At 42.1% G+C, this 27,200-nt stretch overlaps 1 protein-coding gene across 1 annotated transcript in view; it reads right to left on the bottom strand.

Annotated features, from left to right (window-relative positions):
• Nucleotides 1-26,258, bottom strand: part of cpped1 (calcineurin-like phosphoesterase domain containing 1) — a 32,360-nt gene extending 6,102 nt beyond the window's left edge. Inside the window, exons 1-5 of the mRNA XM_054599098.1 lie at nt 26,049-26,258; nt 21,727-21,945; nt 10,536-10,708; nt 9,132-9,257; nt 8,809-8,941 (exon numbers count right to left, since the gene is read on the bottom strand). Coding sequence (XP_054455073.1) covers nt 8,809-8,941; nt 9,132-9,257; nt 10,536-10,708; nt 21,727-21,945; nt 26,049-26,112 — 715 coding nt within the window. The 5' untranslated portion in view covers nt 26,113-26,258. The remainder of the gene's footprint in view (nt 1-8,808; nt 8,942-9,131; nt 9,258-10,535; nt 10,709-21,726; nt 21,946-26,048) is intronic.
• Nucleotides 26,259-27,200: the final 942 nt, after the last annotated feature.

The following is a 27,200-nucleotide window of genomic DNA, read 5'->3' as shown; positions in this document are numbered from 1 at the left end:
CTGCATCTTTACATAATATTAATAGATGGCCATCCATAACAGCATCTTGAATGTAAGTATTTGTCACACACACGTACTACGAAATTAAGTATAGCATAACATTAAGTGTTTGTGGTTTATTCAGATTTTGAAAAGTCTCTGAACATTTCTCAGCCAGGATTGTACTTTTTTCCCCAAATAATTATTTTCAAATACAACAATAACAGATTCACCTCCTGGTTTACTACTCAGAAGCACAAAGGTCATTGGGGAGTTGTACTTTGCTAACCTGTCTAATGTCCATCAGGACGAATAGGATCTCTGTTAGGTCGTCGCAGCACACTGCAGGCCTTCCTTCACAGCCTTAAGTACAGCTGACAACTGAAGTGGACTGAACCAATAGACAATTTGTACGTTGTGGGAATGAATCGGCTCTGTCCGCTTGCTTTTTCCACCAGCTCTTACCGAGCGAAACCGATTTCATAGAAACAATTTATCAGAGGCCCATAGATAACACCCTGACCCTGAATTCATTAGAGCACGTCCCTTTTCAGAGCGGCGTCATTACGCAGGCTTTGGAAGTCAAACCACTCCACCTGGGCTCTTGTCTGCTTAAAAAACACTCTGAGAGAAAAGATGGCCTGTCGGAGAAAGAGAAACATTTTCAATCTTCAGGAGATTTTCTCTATGAATAAAAGATAAACAATTGAAAGAAAAAAAAATAGAATAAAGAAGTTGAAAAAGCTGACCTCTGAAATTGTCTGCCGGAAAATAAATGTGGGGAAAGCACTCTTTCGAAGTGAGAGGAGGCTGAGATTGCCTGCATGGAACAGAAAAATACACAAAATAAAAAGCCCCAAAAAACAATTTAAAACCCCAAACTACCCTGGATTTGTTCAAAAGACTTGACACAGTATATTACTTTTGATTGGCAGCAATCCCTTTAAGAACAACACAGTGATGAGGGATGAACCCACATTGGCAACCCGGCTTCCTGACTTGGAGGGGTCAGACACTTCTGGTCAGTATCTCTGACTATGCGACATTGATACGATAATGAGATTGGCCTCTAATAAAGACCACATTTATTTGTCACTTGCCCAATAGGACGTCTGAATGAGGCATTCCACTTGCCTGAACACATTGTTTACATGCAAGCAGCCAAGCATTAATGTCGAGCCCTGATATCTGACCAAATTGCATGGCAATCCATCCAATGGTGGTGGACCAACTGGTCGACTGACATTGGCATCCCATAGAGCCAGGCTGCTAGTGTGGCTAATGAAGCGTATAGACTTTTGGAATGTTTCACGTCTACTTCATGATGGCAAAACGGAAGAAGAGTTTACAGTTTTTTGATTTATTTAAATGGTTATTTAATAAGGAAGTCTCATGAGATTAAGATCTATTTTCTAAGAGGGGCCTGAGACCAACAAACATTCACATGAACACAGTCAGCAAGGAATTATGAGAATCATAACAAAAACATCAGATAACCTTTAAAATCTCCAAGGAGACTCTCCAAGGATGACAACATGATAGCTTGTGGACTTCCTGCTCACTACCACTGCCTCTGTGATAATGATCACTAGCACACATCTGTGAAAATGGCCCTGACTCGACTTTGACGAAATAAAATACACCACTCATTTCACTTGGCTTCACTCCAATCATGGTAGCACCCCTCTCACTTTAATGTACATTTATTATCCAAAGTGGCCCGCGGTGCAATCAGCGTGGGTGGCCCTTTAGTGCCGTGGCTTTAGCCATTGAGCTACATCAAGAACAAAAAAAAGAAATCCTTGTCCTTCTTCTGACAATACCGTACTAAACCCATTCAGCCATATGGAAAATGGAACGCATAAGTGTGAGAGTCTTGTCTCGGTTCCGCGGAAATCCCATTTACTCGTCAGCCTTGAAACACAGTGCTTGCTCTTTTGTGCTTTTGTGATAAAGATTCCCATCTGGGGGACTGGCCTTTGGTGTGACGGACAGAGGATGGGGTGAGGATGGGAAGGGGGGGCTCAGTAAAAATACCCAGAGTAAGCAGTCAGAGTGATGAAAACATATTAAATGCTAACGGAAGGAAAATTACCCGGAGTCAAATTGAATTCTGCTCAGAAAGAAATGCACAGAAAGGAGAGGGTAGTCCCCGGCGATATGCCAATGTATTTTTGCTATTATTGTGATTTTCATATGCTGCAGCCATTCGAGCCTTGTTTGCCTTAATTGCTGGATGTGTTTGAATATTCCGAAACGCCTTTGCTATTTAAATGCTAATAACGGACGCTGATGAAGGCCGCAAATTAAAGGAATAAAAGAAGTAAAGAAACGTCCGTCCCCTTTTAATCATGTTTGATGTTTGTGCTCCTTCCTTCAATCTGCCCTCCGCTCCTTTCCTTTCCATTTCCGCTCTCCATCATCTATCTTTCATCTCGTGCTCACTGATTTTGCAGGCTGAGTTCCCATCTTTGCCGCTATCAGTGATTACCTCCAGGAGAAGCCATCTCACTCCGGACCGCTCCTCCTGTTTTTTTTCTTGTCTTCGACGCCAACTCTTAATGCAGTTCAGAACAAAGCTGTCATCTGCACATCTTTGAGAGCGGGATTTGTAGGAGTCGGCATGCAACGCGTGGCGCTCTCGTTGAAGGGCGGTTGTCATTAAAGTGCAGGTCTGAAGAAATAATTCATCATGAAATGGTGGCTGTGGATAATTTGCATGACAGAGGGATACAAAATGATGTAGCGCGGTGAGGCATCTTGCAGCCCTGTCTCCCAATAAATCACTCTCAGCCATCCGTCACCGCGCAGCATCCCCTTCCTGTGTCCTCCAGTAACACACACACACACACACCTACATATATACATGCACACAATTACAGAGGGAGCTGGGAAATGAAAGTAGTCAGCATGTAATATATCCCTCTGAGAGCGTACATGCCTTTTGGCCATTTGGTACCCAACGTGGTACCTAATCATCCTGAATTCACCAAGCTATGAGCCTTATGTTACTCTAAGGACGACAGAGGCCTGGTAGTGATGGGTAGAGTGGAACTAAACACCCAGGGGGCCAACCTGGTGAGGGCCCTCAAAAAAGCTTTCTTTTTATCTTCAAATGTGACAGCAGTAGCGTAATAAGTAAACTATTACAGTGCTCCCGCAGTGCATGTTCACTTATTAAATAATGACAGTATCAGGGACTCCTGCTGTACTCCAGAGTGTAGAACACTGGAGGCGTAGCAAAAAACAGCATCTTAGCAGAGCAGCAGCTTCACCCCTTAGACAGGCTCTACAAAAGGATGCGTTCAGGAACAGTGGTAAGCGTAGGTCAACCACGTTTGGGCTGCGCTAACCGCTCGTAACATAAAGACCTCGGGGCGCGGCTTAAACTGCAGCGTGTGAGAAGCAAGCGGAGGGGAGCGAGTAAACGACTGCCAACAATGGCGGAGACTTTTGAGGGATTCTGGGAAGTTGTAGCATCTCAGAGGTAAAGCTAAAACTTACAAACATTTACAGAGACTGCGCTATTACAACTTTCAGCTGCAGTCAATACCTCATACTTAGGTACAATTTTATGGTACTTGTATTTACTTTTTCTGACAGTTTTAAGGAAAATATTCTACTTTTTAGTCCTCTTTAATTTATTGGACAACTATAGTTAGTTACTGTGCAGATTAAGATGAACCTCTTGATTCATAAGGTTGTATGCAGTTATGTCATACAGCATTTGAAACTAGAGAAACTCTTTTACACTTCGTGGCACTGCCGACTAATTTGAGACCTGGACTTCGCTGAATCTAAGCTTTAAATCTCCTCGGATGTGATGTTTTGTTTGTTTTTAGTCCTCTGCTAATTATTTATTAATTTTCTCTCCTATTCACTCTTTTTTTGTTCAATACAAAAAAATCTATTTGCATTGAACTTGATCTGTAAACCTGAAAACACAATCATTATAAAAGTAGTTCCCTTTCAAAAAGCTGCAAAATTATATTGCTGCTTTAATTTGAACAGATGAGATATAATAATTGAATTACAAAAAATATAATAATATATAACTCCGACAAGGGTCTTTCTGCTGCATAGTCAGTAAATATACAAGAGCAGTGTCGTCATATGCATCTATGGTTACCCATTACATCATAAAGACTTTCAACTTGTGGAGGAGGAGAAAAGCGCCGCAATCAAGCAGAAACAAGGCAAAACCTTGATCAACAGTTCAATCGATAAAACAGTAGATGAACAGAAAGTCTTGAGGATTGCTCCATGGATGTCATCCACTCTAACAGTCCTGCTTGTTTCAAGCACGGAGACGTGATGGATGGGTACATGAAAGCTGTGCTTAGAGAGACTTTGAACGTGTGTGGAAAGAAAAAAGAGAAAGAGTGAGACAAAGACAGAGAATAATAGGAGAAAGCATTATTCAGCCTCATCATTAAAACAATGGGGTTAAAGGCTTAACCGTGGCCTCTTATCAAATCCCCAGTGGGTGATAAATGTGTCTTCTCTTTTGAACAGAGTAGGACCCTTGCTGATAAAGACAACCAGCGGCAAGAGAGAGAGAGAGAGAGAGAGAGAGATGGAAAGAGTGAGAGACGGAGAGGCTTATCTTTGACGCTAATTAGCTACTGTATGGACAACTCTACAGCCGCTAGCAATGTTGGGAATTCCAAAGAGTTTCTCATCTGCGATTATTTTATTTTTTTTAATTCTCAGAGTGAAAGTGTGTATCCTTCTGTGTATCTGTTGTTCGACCTTGTTTGTATGTGCGCTTAAGGTATCCTGAATGCAGAATATGAACCTCAGAGGAGGAGGAGGAGGAGGAGGAGGAAATCAATATAATTACAGTACTCCATCTATGAGGAGAGGAGAGGCTGAGAGCACTGCTGGGATTTTTCTGCTACTCTACTCGCCTCTCGGAAAGGAGACACCGGTCTCCAGCGATGGGAATTCAATCTTCTCTGAGGAGATTCCGGGTGTGCGTAAAAACCTGCTCTCTCTCTTAAATTCAACATCCGCAACGACCAGGCGACCTGCATGTCTTTCCTTCTCTGCTTTTCAGTAACTGACTGCCGGCTGCATTCATGCAGTGAGAAATCGGCATAGGTAGGGGCAAGGAGAGCGTTATTTACTATGATTAAGGGTATGACAGTGACGAGGTAGCGCAGATGTATCCGTAATAAGAGCAAAGAACATCCTCCAGGGTGTTTAGGGCTTTGTGTGATCGTTACCAACAAACTGACTGTATTGTACTGACTGAAAAAGTCTTCTACCAAAGAAGTAAATACCACAAATAAAGTCAAGAGCAAGCTGCCTTATTACTGTGGAATATATCACGCATAAAAAAAAAATGAAAAAAATGCAGCAATGCTCAGCGATTTATATGCAAAATGCATACGCACACAAAAACATGCACAAAATAAACTCAATTACTCAAACATCTCCCGACACACACATCCTCTGAGAAGAAGGAGCAGAGAGAGAAATGCAAAAAGGAAAGGAAAAAAGAAAAATCAATTAAATGTATTTCTCTGTCTGCAGGCAACACATATTCTCTATTCCATTATACTGTATGTCCCTGGAGTAGTGAGGTGTGTGTGTGTGTGGGGGGAGCAGCTATAGCAACCTCACAAAAACTGAGCCAAATCCCCAGCTGCTGCAAGTCAACTGACACCACACAAAAAGGCACCTTTGGAGTGGTCGGAGAACTCCCACACACATTGCAGCTCACTTATGGGGATTGATTTGATGCCAGAGACACCCAGCGGTTCCATTTCAAGGCCACTTTCTGAAGAATTTTGAATAGCGAGACAAAGACTGAGGAAAGCCGTCCAATTTTTACCTCTTTGTTCTTGCCAGTCTGCCGTTTTTCTTCTGCTCAAATAAGAACCGATGAGAACCTAAAGGCAGCCAACTAAAAAGAATACCCCTTGAAGAGTTTTTTTTAAAACAACGGTAGAAAAAAACACTCCTAAAGTTTCATCATAAAGAGCTTTCCAGCGGTCCTTTAAAGGGATCGTGAAACTAAATTCTTTTTTACACAATAAAACACGTAATCCTTCAATTGTTTATATAACTGCATTTGTCTTCCAAGGCGATACGATGTGAGAGCTGGCAGCACAAACATAGATGGAGACTTATCCTTGTCAACGGCTTACTTAATGAAAATCGCAGTAGAAAAATTAGATTCAGGCTTCATCTGAGCCAATGCTTAACTGTTCCGGTGTGAACTTTAATCTTTCTTGGGAGCAAGACTGGGAACAGAAGTGTGTGTGTGTGTGTGTGTGTGTGTGTGTGTGTGTGTGTGTGTGTGTGTGTGTGTGTGTGTGTGTGTGTGTGTGTGTGTGTGTGTGTGTGTGTGTGGTTGTGAGGTTAATGACGCTGCCCTTTGGTGTAATGACAGTAATGATCACCAGAGCACATCTGGAAGCTTCAAATCACACGGTACAGCGGTGAGGACAGACTGACATGGGAGGGATATGATGCATGATTAACGCATCGCAAAGAGGGGTGAAAAAAAAAATAACCATAGCCAACGTATGTCCAGAAGAGATAGGATTTACCACGGATGACAGGAAACTCAGCCCTTCAACGCACAGACAGAAAGACAAACAACACTCCTGACCTGGCGCTATTTCTTGTCTTCAATATGCAGTAAATTACAAGGTTATTTATTTTTTATTCTTTCCTCGTTTCCATTGCTTTCTCCTTTAAAAGGACGTTGACAGTCCCTCTGTTTGTGTCTGTTTATCCTGCAGGGAACTCCTTCTTCATGGAAGTTCCTACAATTTGTTTTGTAGCTAACAAAAGTACAAAGCACAAATTTAAGTTTTGTTATTTACACAAAACTTGTGGTACTGGTTATAATGCTATTTATGTGTATTTTAAAATAAAATAAAAAAAATTCTGACCTATAGCTGACCTTCGTAAACCAATCGTTGACAAATTCATGCCTCTCATGCATGGGTGCTGCTGTTGAAGTAACTAACTAGCCACCCAGCTGACTTAAGCGGGTGCTAAAAAAAATCAATGATTGTTTCCTGAGCAATATCTGGTACAAATGTACAGTAGCAGCTCTATCAAAAACTGACAAAGAGCAGACCAATGATTACAGTCAAGCACGCCTCCAGGACTACTAAAAGAGATTCAGAGTACAGATGTTACAGCATCAGTATCCATGAGGAAGGAGAGAGCAGAAGGAGCATGAAAGAGAAACCGGGGGGATCAGTGGAGAGCAGAAAGAACAAAGAGACAAAGGCTGTATAATTCAACAATTAGTGGTTGGATTCCTATTGTCAAGTCATCACATTTTTTGTTTTTATACGTTTAGCTAACTAATCAAGAGCTACTTACATGACAAAGCTGCGCTGTGTTTAAAAGCTTTTCTTTGTAATTCTCATATGGAACTTTGAATTTCTTATGATCCTAATCACTACCATTTTTTATAAACACGTCAAAATGAAGGAAAACTTAACAGTGGCATTGAAATTCTCCATCTGAGCTGTAGTAAATTTCCAGATAAATTCAAGAGACAGAGCCTGACATTTTGCCTCAGCCCATTGTTATGTATGGGGCAGGACTGGACATAGAGGACGCGGGAATGTGATGAGTGAAATATGACATGACATGATGAATCGCAGGCCGGCACCGAATCACAGCCCCTTCGCTCGCAGAAGTAGCACATACTGTACTTACACATATGTCCATGCGAACAGGGGAAAGTCATGTAGTGTACGCAGCTTTACAGCGAGCAGCAGCATGTCCGTCATCAATTATTAATAACCATGTATGTACTTCTTACAGTACATGCCCTGCATGAAGTCTTGAATGAATGAATTTATAATTACCAGCAGAAAATGTGTGAACAAGAGCCTGGATGAGAAAAGAACACTTGCCCATCTCATGTTCTGTACATACAGTATGCACACACTCCGTTCCTGCGTATGAAAAGCGTGTACGGACTGCCATTTAAATCTTTAACCAGTGTTCCCTGAGAGGAGCAATCAATTACAAGGGAGAGGGGTCATCAGACCAACATGGTTAAGTACATGCTGGAATAATGGCTGTATAATGAAATTAATACCATCCCAAGACAGTCACCTTGATGCATGACACGTGTCCGTATGAGTGGTCCTGTCAATCAGTGGTGCAGAAATGGCAAGATAGTGTAATGTGTGTGTGTGTGTGTGTGTGTGTGTGTGTGTGTGTGTGTGTGTGTGTTCTTAAAGACGTATTGTCCTTGTGAGAGTCTCCCGGCCAGATACCCTTGTATCAGACTCTTATAAGCCGACGACAATGGATTTGATTATGGAATTATCTTTCTTATAGGGAGCGAATGCGTTAATTAATTTAATTATGCCTGTATTGTGTGTGTGCGCCAGGAGCTCCTCCTGTGATTCTGGCTAATGGCGTATAAATCCTCTGAGCTGGGATCTTAACTGCGTTTCGGTTAGATATGCTCGAAAAGGAACAGGTTTAACGGGAATATTAGCTCAGAGGTATTAAGACAAGAAATTTAAGACCACTACACAGTGGCTTGAATCTATCATTATGGAAAATACTGAGTTTTGGAAGCTGCTTGACTTTCTAAACAATACGACTCTGCTTTATCCCTTTTTTGTGACTTCTAACTCAAAAAGTTGAGGGATAAATGATGTACGCAAATCTGAGCCGACAAGACTAAGTAGCTAGAAGAGACAGGCTTGCGGTCTGTTATGTGGAAGTGCCCTTGAGCAAAATGCTGGACACGAACCTGCTGAGTCACTGTGAGTTGGTCTGCATAAAGACACAATAACTAGAGAAAAAAGGAGAAAATGAGCCCCGCTGTCCTACCTGCTTTCTTGAACCTGTCCAGCAGGTTTTGCCGGACGTCCCTCTGCAGGTTGAAGTAGTTGTCTTCCTCATCGGGGCTCTTTAGGTACAGGGGAATGTGCTGGAACACCAGGACGTGTTTGGGTCTGGGTTCCTGAACAGAGACACATGAGAGAGGATGGGTTCATCACTGATCTCCAGAGACAAAATTCAAATGTTGTGTTAAGTGGCTTCAGACGGCAGCAATTATCCAAACGTCCAGACACGGCAAAGGAAGACATCATCTGGCTGAACGTGTTCATGAAACAGACAAGAATAGAATCATTTCAGTGATGCCAATTTACCGTTGAGGAGGAGGCTCTGCTCAGCTGCTCCTCCAGCCACGTCTCCTGGGCCTCCTTCAGCTGAGGGCAAGCCGAGGCGTCATAGAACAACTGGGAGTTCAGCACCAGGCAGAGGACTCCACCCACCTGAGACAACAGGAGAAAGGAGAGACAAGAGAGGTTACCTACAGCTTATTCATTTTACAAACAATAACAACAACTTCTTTACAAAGGACTACTTTTGTATAGCATTTCCTGGAGTCAATTTGTTACCTGTACTAATTTGTTAATTCAGATCAATGACAAATCATCTTGTTTTCAAAATACCACTACTACGATGTAGTAGAAGTGACAACGATCAAATATTGAGCATGTGAGCAGGGCCCTTCAGTCAAGTAGGGCTTATGGCCTAAACGATGTGTTTAGAAATGGGTAGAAATATGTAAAAAGACTCTGTATACATGGAAGTAAGCCAACCTGTAAATGCTGAATGGACATAAATCATGCCAGTATAATGTAAACCACAATTACAAAATTAAACTAGAACTATATCACGGTTGTATCCTTCAAGCAACCAGTCCTGTTGCAGTTAAATCCATATCTGTCCAAAATAAAGTTACTTCAGAGTTTTATCTTATTCAAAATTTGTGTGAAATTGCCATAATTAGCCTCGAGTTAGGGCCGAAAATGGAATTTGTGAGGTCACAGTGACCGTTGACCACAAATTCGAATCAGTCCAAGTGGATATGTTTGTGCTAGATTTGAAGAAATTCGCTCAAGGCCTTCTAAAGATATCCTGTTCATGGGAACGCGACGGACACGAGTTCAAGTGACTTTAACCTTTGACCACCAAAATCTGATCAGTTCATCCTTGAGTCCAGATGGACCATTGTGCCAAATTTGAAGAAATGACCACTAGTCCCCAACCAGTTTACCATATTTTATTGTATATTTTCAAATTATGTCTTTACTATTGCACTGTGTTTGTTATTTACTGTTACGGACCAATTAATCACCTAGCCAAATTCATTGTATGTGTAATGTACTTGGCAATAAACGGCTTCTGATTCTGAACTTTATGAAAGTACATCCCTAAATAGCCAAAGTTTAGTTTTATATATCAGTTCAATAGTGTATGCTGTCCATGGTATGCACATTGCAAAACAAAGCCATGGAATTTGGTTATTTTTGCATGCAGCATGCAGCATAATACGTGGTGTGGGTAGGTTACTTGGCCTGGTGCTTTTGATTCCTGTGAGCATGGAGAGAGTATGCTCAAGGCAAACATGTATGCAAGTGTAGGTAAGCCCTTAGCATATATCTGTGCCAAGGGTCCATGGTCATAATGAGCCATTCAAGCCACTACTATTGGCTATACTACCTCTACTGCTATTACTGATTAAACGTTTCTAGATCTCTGCTTACCCAAAAGCTGAAATAGTCGTTCCCCCAAGCACTACAGTACTGCTCCATTGTCCTTGGGGTGGGGGTGTTGCCCAGGTCATGGTTCCCACTGACAAACACCAGCGGGATGGAGGGATCTGTCCCCTTCAAGACTGCCTTCAGGTCTCGCTCCTGACCTTCTCTGAATGGGGTGTCTGAGGGGGGGGCGGGAAAGGAGAAGTCATTGTCACAAGGTGAATGACGCCTCCGTGTCCTTGTGACAAACTAGGTGCTGGTCACAGACATCCACATAAGAAAACAAAACAGCATCGACTTGGATCAGAAAAATCGATGCCTGATTATTAACATTGATAACAACATATTACATGGACAAGATAAAAATGAGTCAAGAGAGAGAGAAACGATATGAATGTTGATGCAAACTGTCGGATTGAGAGTTTGAAGGGTGAGACAGGTGAGAGTCGCCCAAGGGAAGGGGGATTATTTGGTGGATAACGATGACAAGCTTGGAGAATGATCAATAGTCTGTACAGCTAGACTTTATATCACCATGGTTACTGGCATGATAAGCAGCGTTCTGCTGGAAAATCTCTCGAGTCCACACGGTGAAACCCAACCTTTATGTCGAGCACTGCAGAGCACTTGTCAGATTCAGTGGTCTAAGATACTAGAGGCTATTGGTATTTACAAGATCTTGACAATGTGTCCATTTCTTTTTATTGGGGAAAAATCAGGAGTACCACGCTAAAAGAGGAGCGTAAAAAACTCAGTCCCAGCAGAGGTAGAAGACAGAGAACGGGTGAGAGTCAAGCCTATTTATAATTTAGAATGAATATCAAACAAACCTATCAGCCATTTATCTTAAGTTATTCTTTCGTCTCCCTCTTCTCCTCTCTTATTCCTTTTCCTTTCTATTCACATGAGCAATTATTTTACTGGCCTACTTTTGGAGCAAACGTTTTCTTGGATGTTTGGATAGCACTCATTACATAAGAGCCTTTTTTTTCCCGACAGAACATCTAGTGCATGACAGAGCGAGAGAATGCAGGGTTTAAAACGCATCAATATAAAAGGTAAAACGTTGTTTTAACCAGTCTCTCTTTTATAATTAAAGCCAGCCTGTCAGACTTCAAGTTGTCAATACGACACACAAACATAACGCAAATACAAAATGAGACATGAAGGCTTATTTTTTGTAAAACAGACTGTGTGACACCTTTTACGACTGCATTCCTGTGAGGTTTGGAGAGTAACTGCTTCTGTGTAATTCAATACAGGAAGTGAATTCATTTTCTCCCATACTACAACAAGATTAGTGATATAAAACGCTCATAGATCCCCTCTAGCAAGTCTCTTGGTCAATATTTAATACTAGGGAATGAAATATGTAGAGATTAGGGCTGCATTATACTGAAAAAACCTGACATTGCAATATTTTTTTTCCTGAAATATATGCTGCATCCAGGCGCAGAGTGCTGTTATTTTTCCATGAATTAGTCAGACACCATACTTATCAATTCAAACAGAGAAGTGATCAGAGGCATGGTTTCCAGTGAGTAATGAGTAGTGCAGTTTGAGAACAACTAATCGTGTAGTTTGGTTCTGCAAGGAGTTGACAGATTGAAGCAGAGTCTTGGCAGCTGAGGCCAAAACAATGTGGAGTCATTATTCCACAATTACAAAATCTGACCGCTGCTACAATGATATACAGTACAAACAATGGCAGCCGCACTAATTAATCTGGAACGGATAGTAGGGGGGCGCAAAGGTTGTCATTTGAAATGCTGAGGCACTTGTTGCAGCTGCTGGCTCTCAACTAATCCTGCTGCTAAATTGGATCTCAATGGATTTCATTTATTTATTCACAAGAGTAGACTTTGTCTTGTTTTTATTTCTAAGGTCAGTTTCTCTGAGTGCTCAACAAGCTTGGATGAATCTAGAAGGGACCTTGTCACCTGCTACCAGACCTGGCTGGTAGCTAAAAACAGAAGTAAAAAAAACAAAAAAACCATTTCACATGCCTGACACCATCCAAGTGTGAATGTGTGTAATCGAGTATGTGGGAAGCAGGCTGGGTCTCAACGACAGTGATAAAGGAGAGGATAAACCGTGTAGCTGTATTTTACTTTCTTTGGATACATAAATGTGAAAAAATAAAACAGCACTGGTGGCCACAGAGAGCGACAGGGACGCTGTGCCGCCTTCAGCTCCCTCACACCTCCGGCTGCCTGACCTTAACTACAGCCATCCGCTAACATGGCAAAATCCATGAATCATCCTTCAGCACTACACACAGCAATAAACCAATCCCCCAACCATCGGTACCCCATCAATCTGTATTTAAGACACCTTGCTTTAGATTCATGTGGAGGGGTTATGGGCATGACATCATGTCAGGCTAACATTTGTAGGTTGTTTAGATAAATATGTCCCGCTGTAGTTGGACCGTCCAGACTTACTGTTCACTATAAATATGGATTCTATCCGGTTACATTTGTTAGTTGGCATGTTTTCCTTTACTTTCCCTAAATAATAGTGCCATACAACATTTAGCAAATGAACACTTGCTTTGCATGTTGTACAATACAAGGGAGAGTAGAGTATTTGTGATGAGAACCCATTACCTGAAGTATGCCCAGGGACTAATGAAGGTTCATGAGGTATATTATGAAAAATGAATTTGTATGCATACATTTTCTCGCCCTGCTTTCCTCTTTTGCAATAAGTAATACATGTACCGAGCAGGGTGTACGGAAATAAAAACACAATAGTGCTCTCAGCTCTCTCTCTCTCTCTCTGGGGCTCTGACTGAAAGGCCTTGTTCACTTAATGAGATTGCAACGGTGCGATTGTCAAACCTTGACAGGAGACTTTGGCAAGTTCTCATTGAGCCCGTCCAACACTGTAAGCAATTCTCTCAGTCGAGATTGCACACAGGCCTCGGTGTGTCGGGTCCTGTTGTCACATACATTTTCTACACTTAAACAACTGTATTTTCAAGGTGCGGGGCACCTCTGTATTTGTGACTTACTCGAGCATGTACCGATGCTGACAGGTTGTGCTGATGTGGCACTGACCTATACAGCTTATGACAAGGTGGTGACAAAGGATGAAGTCGTATTAAATGTATCCCAGAACCATTCAATCCCGTGAATGATGAGTACTGTAAACCTAAGTGCTAAAGTGAACTGTCACCACAAAACTAGAGATGTTGCCACCTGATCCTAAGCATCGGTAGACATATTTTAAATACATTTTTTTATAGTTCCTTTCTTTATTTGTACTCCACTGTGTTTTGGCCCCCTTAAACTTCAAATTTTGCAACTCTGCTCTCCTTTACGACAGTTGGGCTCTACAGCGCTAAGTTAGAATTTAATAGTTTTGAACCAGGATCTTCAGAATTTGGATCGAGTAGCTTGTGAAAAATGTGGTGTGCCAAATAAAGTGGCAACCAGCTGTTATTTAATGTGTCTCATACATATTTAATAAAAAAGTATCAAAACGCACTCGGAATTGGCCGAAACCAAATGTTACAGGACTGGGATCAGGATTGACTGGGACACCCCTACATAAAACCCCATCAAAATTAATTAATTAAAATTAATTCTGGCATGAACAAACATGGGTTCATGCCAGGTTTAGATTTTATTGGATGAAGAAAATGTCTGTTCTTTTCAACAAAGTGAGACTGTTCACAGGTTCAGAACATATAGGTAACTGATATTATCTTCCTCCAAAGGAGCACTGGGGCCTATACTAACACAATTCTGTCATGGTCCCTTTTTTTGTCAGATCTGCCGAAAAACTGCCGCCGGTCCAGATTTTCAGACAGTTATTACTTGAGACATTCATGACCTCAGTTGTTCACATGACAAGTTACATAAGTAGTAAGATGACATAAGGGAGAAGTTCAAACCCTGCCAAATTTCTCACCTCCATGATCCTTTCCAATCACTGCGTGAATTGGCCGTTGATGTTAGATTGTCTGTTTCGGAACATCACAGAAATTGTCATTTTCTGTCTCCCAAGTTTCAGCGTGGAAAAGGTGTGGGGAGAGGGTATGTCTGAAACAGTTCGACCATCCGACAAGCACTTCCGACGGACTATACTCGTGCATTAAGAATTAGAAGCGCATGTCTTGGCTACCTTAATGAGCCTGTTGCCAGTGTGACTTGAACTCGGATGAGCCGTCAAAAATGGATGGGTGGAGGATTACCCTAATATTTACCACAGTGGTCTTAGAGGATCTGTGTTTCTCCTTGGACACTATGAAATGGTGAAGTATGTAAATGGTAAGATAGACACATTTCTAAACTTCTACACCCCTTGGTAGTCCCAAACTCCCTTAGAAAGCTATTACTGCACAAGCCTCTGGACGATCCCATTAGCTAAACACACAGAGAACCTCCCTGATCGCCCCCTCCAAAAAAAGATTCCAAAATTGCTTGTCCTTAAAACATATTCAAACTCTCCTCTGCTTCAAAATCCCTCGGAGAGTCAATTAAACAGGTTTCCACAATTACAGAGAGGGGACAGGGAAGTCCCAAGGTAACCTCTACTTCACCTTTATGAGTTTGACTCACATGCATATGCGCACACATACTCGAACACTTCTCAACGCCGTATCATGCGTAATATTCATCACAAACCCCCAGAGACAAAGCTTGGATCCTTTGTAGTGCTCATTAGGAGGGTGTTAAGTCCAGCATGTTTCTCTAATCTAATCAGCTCTCCATCTCGCCCCCCCTTCCCCACCTCCTCCCTCCGCCCGACTCCCCGCTCTTTATCCTCTTCATTTGTAAGCTTTGAAAATAAGTGAGAGAAAGACACAGGTGAGGGAAAGTGAGTGAGGGATAGGCGAGATTGAAGGAAGTCCTTGAGATGAGAAAGCGTCTCTTGGGGGTAGGCCTGGATTGGAGAGGAGACGGGGACTTGGGATGAGGGAGAATTCTATCAGTAAAGGTCACAAAGGACGAAAGTCCAAGTCGATTCTCAAGTCTTTGAGGGGCAATTCCCCGTCAAGTCTGTTATGGTTTTAATGAACGTTCTATAGTGGTGTAACGGACCATTGTCGATCCGTGATCCGTACGGATCCCCCCTCACGGTTCACACAGTTTAACGTTAAACTTGGCAGTGTGAAATAAAGTTTTACTGACGATTGTTATCCGCCAATATACAGTAAAATATGAGAACAGGAAATCGGCATCTATGCTTTTGTAGTCGCCGATATCTGATAATGTTACATTGTTAATAACCAGTCCGTGTTTACATTGACCGGAGAACGATGGTTCTGTTCGGTAACATTATGATGCGTTCAGGCTCTGTTTGGTGAAAACCGAGTGTTGGGCGAAGGTCAATTGTAACGTTTTAATGATGTGTTCACATGTAATCTTGTAAAATGTAGTGTTGGAGAGAAACTTGAATAGACATGGTTGTTTGAAGGACTTGTTTACACAATAACATATATAGATATTAGAGATGAATTATGTCCTGTTTACACTACCTCTAAACAGCTTAGGATACATAATTAAAACTACTAATGGCATATTTGTTGTAATCAATAAAATTACAAACTTTAATTTCTTTATCATTTGAATTGTGTGTTTTTATGAAGAAAAAAACCCTTCAAATTACTATAGCAAAGTAAAAGGATAACATTTAGAATTGTTGATGGTTTACACTGACATTAGAGCATTGAAATCAGATCTGTATCTGCCAATATGGATCATCAATGATCGGCAATTAAAAAACGTGATCAGGGATCTCTAGAAGTCATATTTGCTACCATTTTTCTTTTGCGCTGATCCGATCCTTGACACCAATTCGTGATACGATCCGAGCCGTGAGTTTTATGAACCATGCACCACTAATGTTCTATCATCTGCTCCAAGATCCGGTGGGCTTAGCCCACATCATAGCCATGTCTAAGGAATTCAAAGCATGTACTGCATCATTACTCCTTTATCTATTAGCAGACACTGTCAGCATTGATTAGTTATGTGGTGCATGATAACTTGAAACAGGCTGTTGCAATAAATTATGAAGAAACCATTTTCTTTATGAAACACGTCTGAAACAAATCCTTTAAAGTAAATAATTGTATTTTGGCCCTAAAACTGGATGTAGATTTGCGTTACTCAGGGTAACAGGAACATATTGCTGATATTATTAGGCTTGCAATAATATCTGTAACCTATTTTTCAATAGTTAAGAGTACTACATTTCTGTATAATTACAATGGGTCTCAAACTAATGACATCTTCTAATCTACTGTAATTTAACACATCTCTTTAGCATCTTAAACCCAGAGATTCAAATTTTTTGCAAGTCCAAGTCCAATCTTAAATCACTGTGTGTGCTACTTTGGTCCAAGTCCTAATCCCCATGACCTAAGATCGTTTAGTTTTGAGTGAATGGGATTGTACCTCATAGACCACTGTGATGGAACGCAAATGCAAACCTACAAGTCCATCAGGGTTTATTTCAGAGCAATTACAACAGCAAACAGAACGTTTGATACCGCCGCATTAGATTGAATTCACATGGACGTTTCAAATAGATTCATCAGAGGCAGGAATAAATGTGTTTGTCCACGGTGTCAGACTTGCAAATGAAGGATGTCGAAATAAGGTATGAGGCATGAGGCCGCAGCTGTTTGCTAAGGAGATCAGACAGACGGCAGAGAAAGACGGATCGGAGAGCGAAGGAGAGGAGAGATAGAGAGTGGAATCCGTGGGAACAGAAATACAGTTGCCAATTTCCTGTCGCCGACAGGCAGCAGTGTTGACAATGCCGGTTGACAGCCAGCTTCCCCTGGCCGCCACCCATCCATTCTGTATTGTAAATAAACAGTTTAAGGGGAAATGTCAGCCGGGAGACGGAAGTAGAAGCTCCGGCTATAATATCTCTTCCCTCCTCCCTACTGATGCGGAAGCCCAGTTGCAAGGCAAGTGACGGACGTGGCGAGTAATGAGGATGGCACACACAACCTGTTGTGCTCTGGTTGACAGTAACGAGGGCTGACGCCGCGGCGTTTAAAAGGTCCCCAAGGCCTCGCAGTTTAGACCCCCTCGCTTACAAAATCCACTGTCCCACTGTGCATGGGGGAATAGATCCCTTCGCGACCTATAAGAGGGATATGGTTGGTGGCCATGCTGTGGTCTGAATGGTGCAGTCATGGAGATGATGAGGATACTTGGACCCCCACAGCAAGACTCTTGGATGATGGGGGGAGACAGCTCCTGGAGTGTTCATGACTGTCGCCCGGCAGCTAAAATTGTCGTTATGACCCAAAAACTGAGAAGAGGGAGGCGAGAGTCGCCCTGTGACTAAGTCAGGCTAAATCTGTGTTGCATTTGAAAAGTTTGCCTAGAGTGAAAACAATTTGAAATAGGGGCCAAGGTCATTTTGCAGATGATAACAAATATAGTCTGCTTAATAACTCCTTTAAATCAGATTCAAGGCCGGGTTCTTTCATCACGAGCACAATCAAGCATGTAAATAGACGCTAAGAGAGAGATATGCAGAGTTATAGAGAGAGGCAGGATTGCCCGTTGACTTCTTTTCTCCCTCTGTGTCCATTCCTCGAGGCCATGCAGCCAAGCAGGCAGCTCACGCTACTCCCCGAATTGTCATGCAAAGGTAGTTTGCATCAGTCAGCGGCTTCTGGCTCTTTTTGCTGAAAATGATCTCTGCTGTTGGTCCAGCCAGCCCATTCCTCTTATCCTGTTATCAAATCAGGCAGCTGGAAATCGAGAAACACGCACACCACGCTGCAGTCACTTCATTACAGTTATTTCAACGAAAGCGTCCGCTTGCCACTAATGCCTGCCAAGCTACAGAGTCAATGCCTTCTACTGAGGAATACACCAATGTTGTCTACGGCTTAAAAAGTGCTTTTAGTTTGTAGGTGGAATTATTTGGTTTATGTTGACAGGTTAGCATTAATCATTATATCTCTGTCACTACCCAAACAGAAACACGGGCAGACAGAAGGGAGCACAATTGAACACAGCATGAGTCAAACACAGCGTGTCAGTTCCTAACAAGGTGGGAAATGAGCAGCGTCGTTATTATTTGCTTTACTCGGCCAGCCATTTCTGGAGGTAACCAACTATCTCCGAAACCCCGTTCTATTGTGAAAGATCTGTTTGTCTGGCTAGACGGCAAAAGCATCTGGTGAATTGGGGGAACCAGCTGCCACCGTGGCAGAAGACGCAGGCTTGCTGTCCTTGTTCCAGGACGTCTAGCATGTCTAACTCCCAGCATAAGATTGATGGAGTGGAACCAACGTTTGCACTTGCTGTTAGAAATTTTTCACAAATGATTGAATAAGAATGGGCCTGGTATTCTCCATCTGCAACCATTTCACAAAGCAAAATATTGCCTTTGCACAAACAGCAACCAGGTGCTTTTTGCAGGTAGATATTGCATGCTGTCACAAGAGGTCTGAAGTTTACAAAGTAGACTTTACAAACTGGGCAGAGAGAGAAACTTTTTTTTATCTTGCAGCCCTCAAAAAAACAACAGTTGCTATCTTATATAGATTTATTAGATTTGGAAAAGGATTCAAAGTGCGTCTGGTTAAATAAATTGTCGAAATCCTCTTCGGCACAGAAGCTAAAGTTGCATGAGAATGGCCAGAAGCCCTGTGCTTTTTCACAGATAAATATCAGCTGCTGTCATAGGGGAGCTCAGTGTTTGGCTGGCTGGAAAAAGGGCTAATGTTCAAACCTACCTCAATGAGTAATATTCTGTAGCTGAACCATCCCAAAGCTGATCTTCTTCACAGAGTGTATTAATTAGATTAGGATTGTCTCGGAGGAAAGCAGAAGCTCCCTCGTCTTCGGCTAAGAACATATCTCAGAATCTGCAACAACGGACGCAGTATGAAGAAGGTTTGAAAACTCTTGCTACGTTCTGTATTTCCACAGTCTCATTAAGGCCAGATCAGTTAATATGAATTAAGTATAACAAAACCACCACGTCTATCACACGCATCCTTTCTGTTAAGTGTTTTGGTTAAAATGCCATCCGCTATTTCAAGCGGTGCATACGTGCATTTCGTTTTGCAGGTCATCACAAAAAACCTCTGTGACCAGCTGCGCCGGGGTCACAAATAAACTATACTGCCCGAGGCTCCCAGAAAAAAAAAAAAAAAGAAAAAAAAAAGAACAGCCGCTTCGCACAATGACAGTCAGATTACACCCCATGCCTATGTGGGGGAGAAAAGCGTGACATTTTAATGGTTTTAGTCATAAAACATTCTTGTCACATACTGCTGTTATGACAAATATATTTGACATTGGCATAATCGCTCCTTTCAGAGCTAATCGGACAGTCATCTCATGCTGGGCAGGTCAAACACTGCAACCCACAGCGGAAATAAGGCGAGGGGAGGCAGGTTTAACACTGCTGATCAGTCTGATCTTTACACCTCTGGATATAACCCAGGGTCAAAACATCAGTTAAAATGCCTGATGAGGCACAGATATATGGGAAGTCTATATAATAAATTATCCATCAGTTTAAACTGAATAACACTTCAGCTTGCAAAGGCCACCAGCAAGTGTAAGCACTCAGCAAATGCAATAATTTACATGGTTGGTCGGTTTTGCATTTCCGGCCTGCCGTGCACGAGTGATCACAGCGTGTATCGGTTACGGTGGATTTATAGGTCTGTGTTACGGCTTAGCGACGGAGCTGACGCATGTAGCTGATGTGCGCCTCCTCAAAAGCTGTAACTGGATGTCTGGACTACAGCGGCTACAGAGATACCACACAGCTGTGATTGGTCAGCTCAGGTTGCATTGTGTGTAATTCACATTATGGACACCGCTGACTAACCACCTGAAACTAAGAATCATTGTGTTTTCTTAAGCTTATAATAAGCTCTTCATATCTACAAAGGGAGCTAGTCCTCTTCGTGGAGTCCGTCCGTTTTGCACCGCCATGTTTCTACAGTAGCCCAGAACAGACAGACCAAACGCTGGCTCTAGCGGAATGCCTTTCATGTTTTTACGCTATCTGAAGGCCACCGAAGTCGGACCTCCACCCGCTGTTGCTCCTAAAGTTGTGTTATCACTGTATGGATGTCCTCAGGCGAACAGCTTCACCATTGTTTTGCACTTAGCGGCTCACGTTAACGCAGTCTAGAAAAGGTAAGATTGAGCAGAGGGATATTCAGCTGGCTGCAATCTGCAACCGCACCGATTTCCTACCAAATCCTACACACTGTCCCTTTAATGTTCTTGCATTTATCTACACCATGAATTAAAGTTCTCCAGATTAAGTTTCAGGTCACTTTGTGTTCATTACAGAACTTTTGATCAAAGCAGTCAGACAAAATAAAAAGCTGTATTATGCGTGTATGACAGCAGGTCGCATCCTCATTAACTGAGTAGGAAAGCTCTTATGTTCACCGGCCACAAACCTCAAAAGGTCAGCAGGTGTTGGAGAGAGATAATAAAAGATATGACTTGGTTTGATGGCTGATGGAATAAAACATAATTTGAAAGTGCGTGGCTGGCGGTTGTCGATCATTTCTAATGATGCTCTGAACCATCCTTTGATCCCCTTGATGAAAAAACAAGAGCCCAGCATTGGGGGCCGCTGAATCTGTCAACACGCAGCGCTTGGGAGTGCTGAGCACAAACGAGGCATAAAACAAGTTGATTGGCGAAACGGTGTGTAGTGCGTGAAATCACAGCTTGTGTTTCTAAATAGTTTGCTGTTATCTGTAATTTGGGAGAGCCATTTCACACACTTTGAGATAAGTGCGGAATTTGCATGAACCAGATGCCTCGAGATGATGCTTGTGGGGACCACTGCTGTGTGTCATTTGGTCTTGCTAAAAAGAGGCTGAGCGGAGTTTAAACTCACACCACCGGCATCTGTAAGTTCACATTAAGTCCTCCGACATTAGGCGGATAATTGGCAGCTACACCGGTTGATGCCAGTAGCTTGTTTGTCCGTGGGAACTGTTGTAGAGTGTTTACATCCCTCAGAACTCAGCATGCATTTAGTTGAATGTTAAGCAAAAAAAAAAATAAGCAATGTAGCAAAGACTTTATCAGGTGAAAAGCTGAAATGACAACCTCTTAATTTTGAGGAGGGATGGCAGCAGTAATACGCTCATGAGGTTCTTGAAAACTACAACTTTTTCAAAGGTTTTCAAGTGCAGTGTGTGTGCTTTGTGCGCTCTTATCCCTACCTGGCATGGCATGGACCAGGTCGCCACAAAGCACCATGAACCTCGGCCTGGGTCTGAGCTTGTTGACGACCTCCACGGCCTGCTTGGTGAGCTGGATCTCCTCGGCCCATTCGTCCCCTCCTCCGTCGCAGTCGCCGTCCCTCCAGGCCTTCATCAGCCCGAGCTGGGGGTCCGCCGCCTGGATGAAGCAAAATGGTCCCGTCCACTCGCGCTCTGCATCTGGAACAAGAGGAAACAAGAAGACGGACACTGGTTACTTCAAGACAACAATGAAACCAAACTTAATATAAAGCAGCATCAGGCAAATTTACTGTGTTCAAATGTTTCTTGGTGTTTTCACAAGAGCAAAATAAAACATGTTTGAGATCATCATACAGTTTCAAGATGTAACTCAGTCTTTACAGCTTGAGCACTTAGTGTGAAAGTGTTTTGATAGTCAATCCTGATTAACATGTATGTACAGATTTAAATATTATTGTCCCTTACAATGTGTGAAATAAAGCGGCAATGATTACTTGAGTAATTGATCAGTAGAACAACAGAAAAATAATCGCCTATTTTTTTAAACTATTTTGATGATCAAATAATCGTTACAGTAATTTTTGGTGCAAAAATGGAGATTACCTGTTTTTCTTACTATATCATATTAAACTGAATATATTTGGGTTTTGGACTGATAAAACAAGACATTCAAAGACATCACCTTGGACTTTGAGAAACTGGGATGAACATTGTTCAATAATTTCTGACATTTTATACACCAAACGGTTAATCTATTCATCTAGGAAATAATCCCCAGATTAATTATGATAACAAAATTATTGTTGGTTGCAGCCCTAGTGACGTACTGATTTATCTGACCTTTTATCTCTACATTCTGGTATACATAATGTTCAACCTTTTGTTAAACATGCACATGCTCACTCCACGAGTAACCAATGCTAAATAATTAACAAACAGCTACGTGTTAGAGCATGAACGTCAAAGAACAAGGGTTTTACATAATCCTGATATTGCGAAGCAGAAGGGCCCTACGATCCAATCACTCAAATATTAATTAAAAAAGGCGAACTGTTCCTGGCTTTCTGTGTATAGAACGGAAGCAGACACTTCAACCGGCTGATGGTAATGACAAGGTTTGACATGAAAGACACAAGAGAAAGCCCGTCTATGTGATATGGAAATGGTTTCCCCCTTTGCTGCCCACAAATGGACAGATGCAAAGAGCAGGTGTAAACAGTTTCTGCTCCACTTGTTTAGTTTCCGGAGGATGTGGAAAGCAGTGTGCACTGTTGCCGTTGTGGAGAGTCTGCATCTGCACTCTGCTCAAATCCCATCACTCGCACTCAGCAGGGACGAGTAGCTGTTCAGCGTCCTCCCTGTTTAACATCCTCTCCATGCGTCTCTCTCCCAAATGAGTTCATGAATTTTGTCCTCCAGAGAAATTTGAACAAAGATGGGCGAAGACAAATTGCGACAAAGAGTGTCTTGCCTCCTGGGAATCAGGCGAGTAAAACAATGATCCTCCTTAACAATGATCCCCTCTGTGCAACGTTTAAAAAGAAACACGAGGGGAAACACATTCTACTTTTATGATTATCGTCATTATCTCTTCAACCTAATTATATTAGAGCGCCTTCAGTCTCCAGGCCTTGATCTTGACTGATACCCTACACAGTGAGGACTGTGGATGAATTTTGAATTTGAACAGCTGCCACTGACTACTAAAGTATAAAGTTAAGCTTCCTGATTGATCTCAGAATTCTATGATAGTCCATCAGAATTAACTTGTTAAGACAATGCAGACCAGGTGAGTCTTTTAAGTTTGACGTTGAACGTTGAGCTCCGGAGCCCCCCAGGTCTGTGAGCTTAGCCCCCTCCTGTTCACTCTGTTCACCAACGACTGCTACCCCAAACATGAGGAGAACTCTGTTGTAAAGTCTGCAGATGACACTACCGTCATGGGCTGGATTTAAAAGAACAATGAGACTTAATATAGAGAGGATATCACCAATCTTGCAGAGTGTTGCTCAGAGAAAAAACCGACTGCGACGATGGAGCTGATTGGTTATTTTAGAAAAAAAAGGAGCCCTGTCTACATTAATGGAGCCGAGGTGGAGCAACAGCTTTAACAGTTTTAAGTTCCTGGGAATTGGCATCACAAACAACCAAATATGGTCATCACACATCTTTATCCTGGTAAAAAAAAAGTTCATAACGGCTCTATTTCTTAAGGAATCTTGAGAGGGCAAAATTTCAATGGCAAGTTCTGATCAACTTCTAAAGAATTACAATAGAAAGCTTCCTGACTGCAAGCATTACAAACTGGCCTGGGATTTGCTTGGCCCAGGACAGGAGGGCTCTACAGTGGGGGATCATAACTTCCCAGACCATCATTGTCACCCATCTAGTGAACATCAGAGATATCGGTGAGAAGAGGAGCCTGCAAAGAGCTAAGGGGATATTAAAAGACAAACCCAACCCCAGCCGCAACCAGTTCACACTGCTGCAGTCTGGAAAGAGATACAGAAGCATCAGATGCCAAACCACCAGTCTTAAAAACAGCTTCTTTCCTCTGGCTGTGAAACTCCTTAATTCATCCTCCACCCTCCATATATAATTTAGTTGTTCTTGTTGTTTCTGTTGTTTGTTTTCTGTTCTATGTAGCAAATTGAGACTTCAAACTAAATTTCGTTGTGCAACCCTGTCGTACCAATGACAAATAAAAACCTTGTAAACTTGTAACCTAGAAAAACTCTCATCAGCACATCTTGAACTATTGCAGCTCAGCATAGAGTCGAAGCTCTGCCCCAGCTCGCCTCATGTGCAAACACATGTGTTTGAATCGCACAAATATACATAGAATATGTAAATGTGTATGTAAACCCCTGTGCATGTTAGTCCTCCTGATCTATTAGCCATCTACTTTCTGATTGTCCCGAACCACAGACACAATCTGCAAAGATTTTACAAAGCTGCGAGTCCCACTTACACAAATTCTGCAAGCTTTGTGTTACTGAGCATACTTTACAGTGCAATATCTCTCTCTGGAGTCAGATGTGTGAACTATTTCACAGACAAACAAAAAAAGAAATTTAATAAAAAAAACAACACCAGGACTTGCAGAAGCCGACAAGGCTCCCATGACAGCAGATAAGAGGCAGCAGCCTTGTGTGGCTGCGCTTGTTGAGCACAACTTCAAACATAAATCGCACAGATTTCTCAGGTGGCAGATTGCGCGCTGCAAACAAAATTAATCATCATCTGAGATGAAAGCACACGGGGGCTTGCTTTTGCAGCAAATAATAAAAACACTGAACATTTTAAATTTCTTCCCTGGAGTTCCCTTAAACTAACTGGTTTCCTCCTGTAGGTGCTAAAGAAATAAACAGACAGGACAGGTTGAAATGACTAAATAAATGAGCATGTTAGCGTGATTAATGTATGGTTTGACTGCAGGGATGAACCACTTTAGTAATGAAACACTTTAGACTAATCCAACCTACTTAAATGAGGTCGGCCACTTTGACAATAACAAGTTGTGCTACATTTCTTCCTCAAAAAAAAAAAAAGCAGAAATGTGCCTAAGCGTTGCTGCAAAAAGGAGAAGTCCTCATTAGAGACCCTCGGGATTTAAAGTAATAATAATAATAATAATAATGGATTTTATTTATATAGCACACTTTAAAATACAAAGAAATCTCAAGGTGCTGCACAGGGTAGAACAATCACAATAATCAAATATAATAATAAAACACTAAAAACAAACAAAAAAATAAAATAAGAATTTAAATTAATTAATTAATTTAATCATAATGAAATCTAAGAATATCTATTAAAACTGAACAACCACCCAAACACAAGAAATCTAAATTACCAAGACCTTAGGGGAAGGCAGAGAGGAACAGGTGAGTTTTAAGATTTAAAGTAGTGGACACAACAAGATGTTTTATTCCAAAGTTTGAAATATTAACCCTAACCCACCCTCAAAGTAAACCACCACCAGTTCTTACATATGCCCATTAATATGAAGCCACAACAACAACAACAACAACAACAACAACAACAACACTGAGCTCTGTTTTGATTCATCGACGCTGACGTCACTCAGACGCTGTATGACGTAAACAACAGCTAGCATGCTAGCCTCGCTGTGGTTGACAGCAGTGCCTCTGTTATCCACGCAAAGCTACACAACAGCTGTCGAGTGGCTCCGTTTGCTCTGTTTACCTTCAGCGACAACAACTTGTGTAACAAGTCCCCAAGTTGGAGAGCAAGTTAGCCGACGCGTTAGCTACACATAAGCTAGTGAGAGTCGCTACCTTCAGTCAGTCCGCTGAAGGTCCGGTGTGTAGCTCTGAGAAAGATGTCCTCCCTCTCAGCCATAAGATCCAAAATGTGAAGGAGCTGTGTGAGTGAACTAGTTTGGTATTTGTACTTTGAGCCTGTCAGCGAGCCTCCGAGCCGGTTGTTTGTGTAGATTAAGTGTCGGGTCGCCCCAGCTGTCCGTGCGGCTCTCTGCCTCCGGTGACTATCGGTGATCGACTGCTCTGCCTGCGGTGACTATCGGTGATCGACTGCTCTGCCTGTTCTTTTGCGACTTTCGCTGCAGCGGCCCCCAGTGTGCCTTCAACAGGCTGGCTTTCCTCAGATACCGTATACACAGACAAGAGCGCATCTATGTATTCACTCTAACAAGTTATCCTCACAGGTAAAGCCTTGGAGCACTATAGCTTGTTTAAGAAAGGAGATGCACTTATGACTTCTGGTGACTAGTAGTTCTCTTGAATACCTATGTTGAATACAGTCCAGGTAAAGCCTTGAACGTGTACTATCACTTAATATAACCCCAAAACAAAGAGAGGGACCTTGGACCGAGGAAGGAGCTTTTCAGTACCATGGACAGAGGTTGTTCTGCATCCAGACCTCCTCTTTTTATCTGACTGGACCAGTCTATGTACTGGATGAAGTGCTTTTCTGGTTGCTTCAATATTTCCAGCATTGGGGTGTCCACTGGATACGGTGGAGGTGGTGGGAGACAGGAGGAGGCTGTCATCCCTGATGGACAACACCTCCCACCCCATGCATCCCTGATGGATGCAAGGTGCCACCATCAACACATTCATCATCCAGTCCACACCGATGGCAGCCCTCCCATTGGAGAACTACCTTCCCTGTGGCTGCTTCACAACCAGGTCCTTCCTTCCTGCTGCTCCCACTGAGCAGACCACATGACCACAGGACAATAATAACATGACAATAAAAACCTGTGCAATACATTACACTGTGCAATAATAGTTAAAATAGTTTTTTTCTGTCTGTAAATATAATATTTCAGTTATTGTTGTTTTTCTACTGTTTCTTACTGCTTATTTATAATACTTGTTTTTTTATTTTTATTTTTATCTTGTCTTTCTTCTACTATGTCTCTTGTGTGCACTTTACTCTATGCTGCTGTGAGCCTGCACATTTCC

The sequence above is a fragment of the Anoplopoma fimbria genome, chromosome 5 (assembly GCF_027596085.1).
Source record: "Anoplopoma fimbria isolate UVic2021 breed Golden Eagle Sablefish chromosome 5, Afim_UVic_2022, whole genome shotgun sequence".
Lineage (NCBI taxonomy): Eukaryota > Metazoa > Chordata > Actinopteri > Perciformes > Anoplopomatidae > Anoplopoma > Anoplopoma fimbria.
This window is presented reverse-complemented; position numbering and strand designations above follow the sequence as displayed.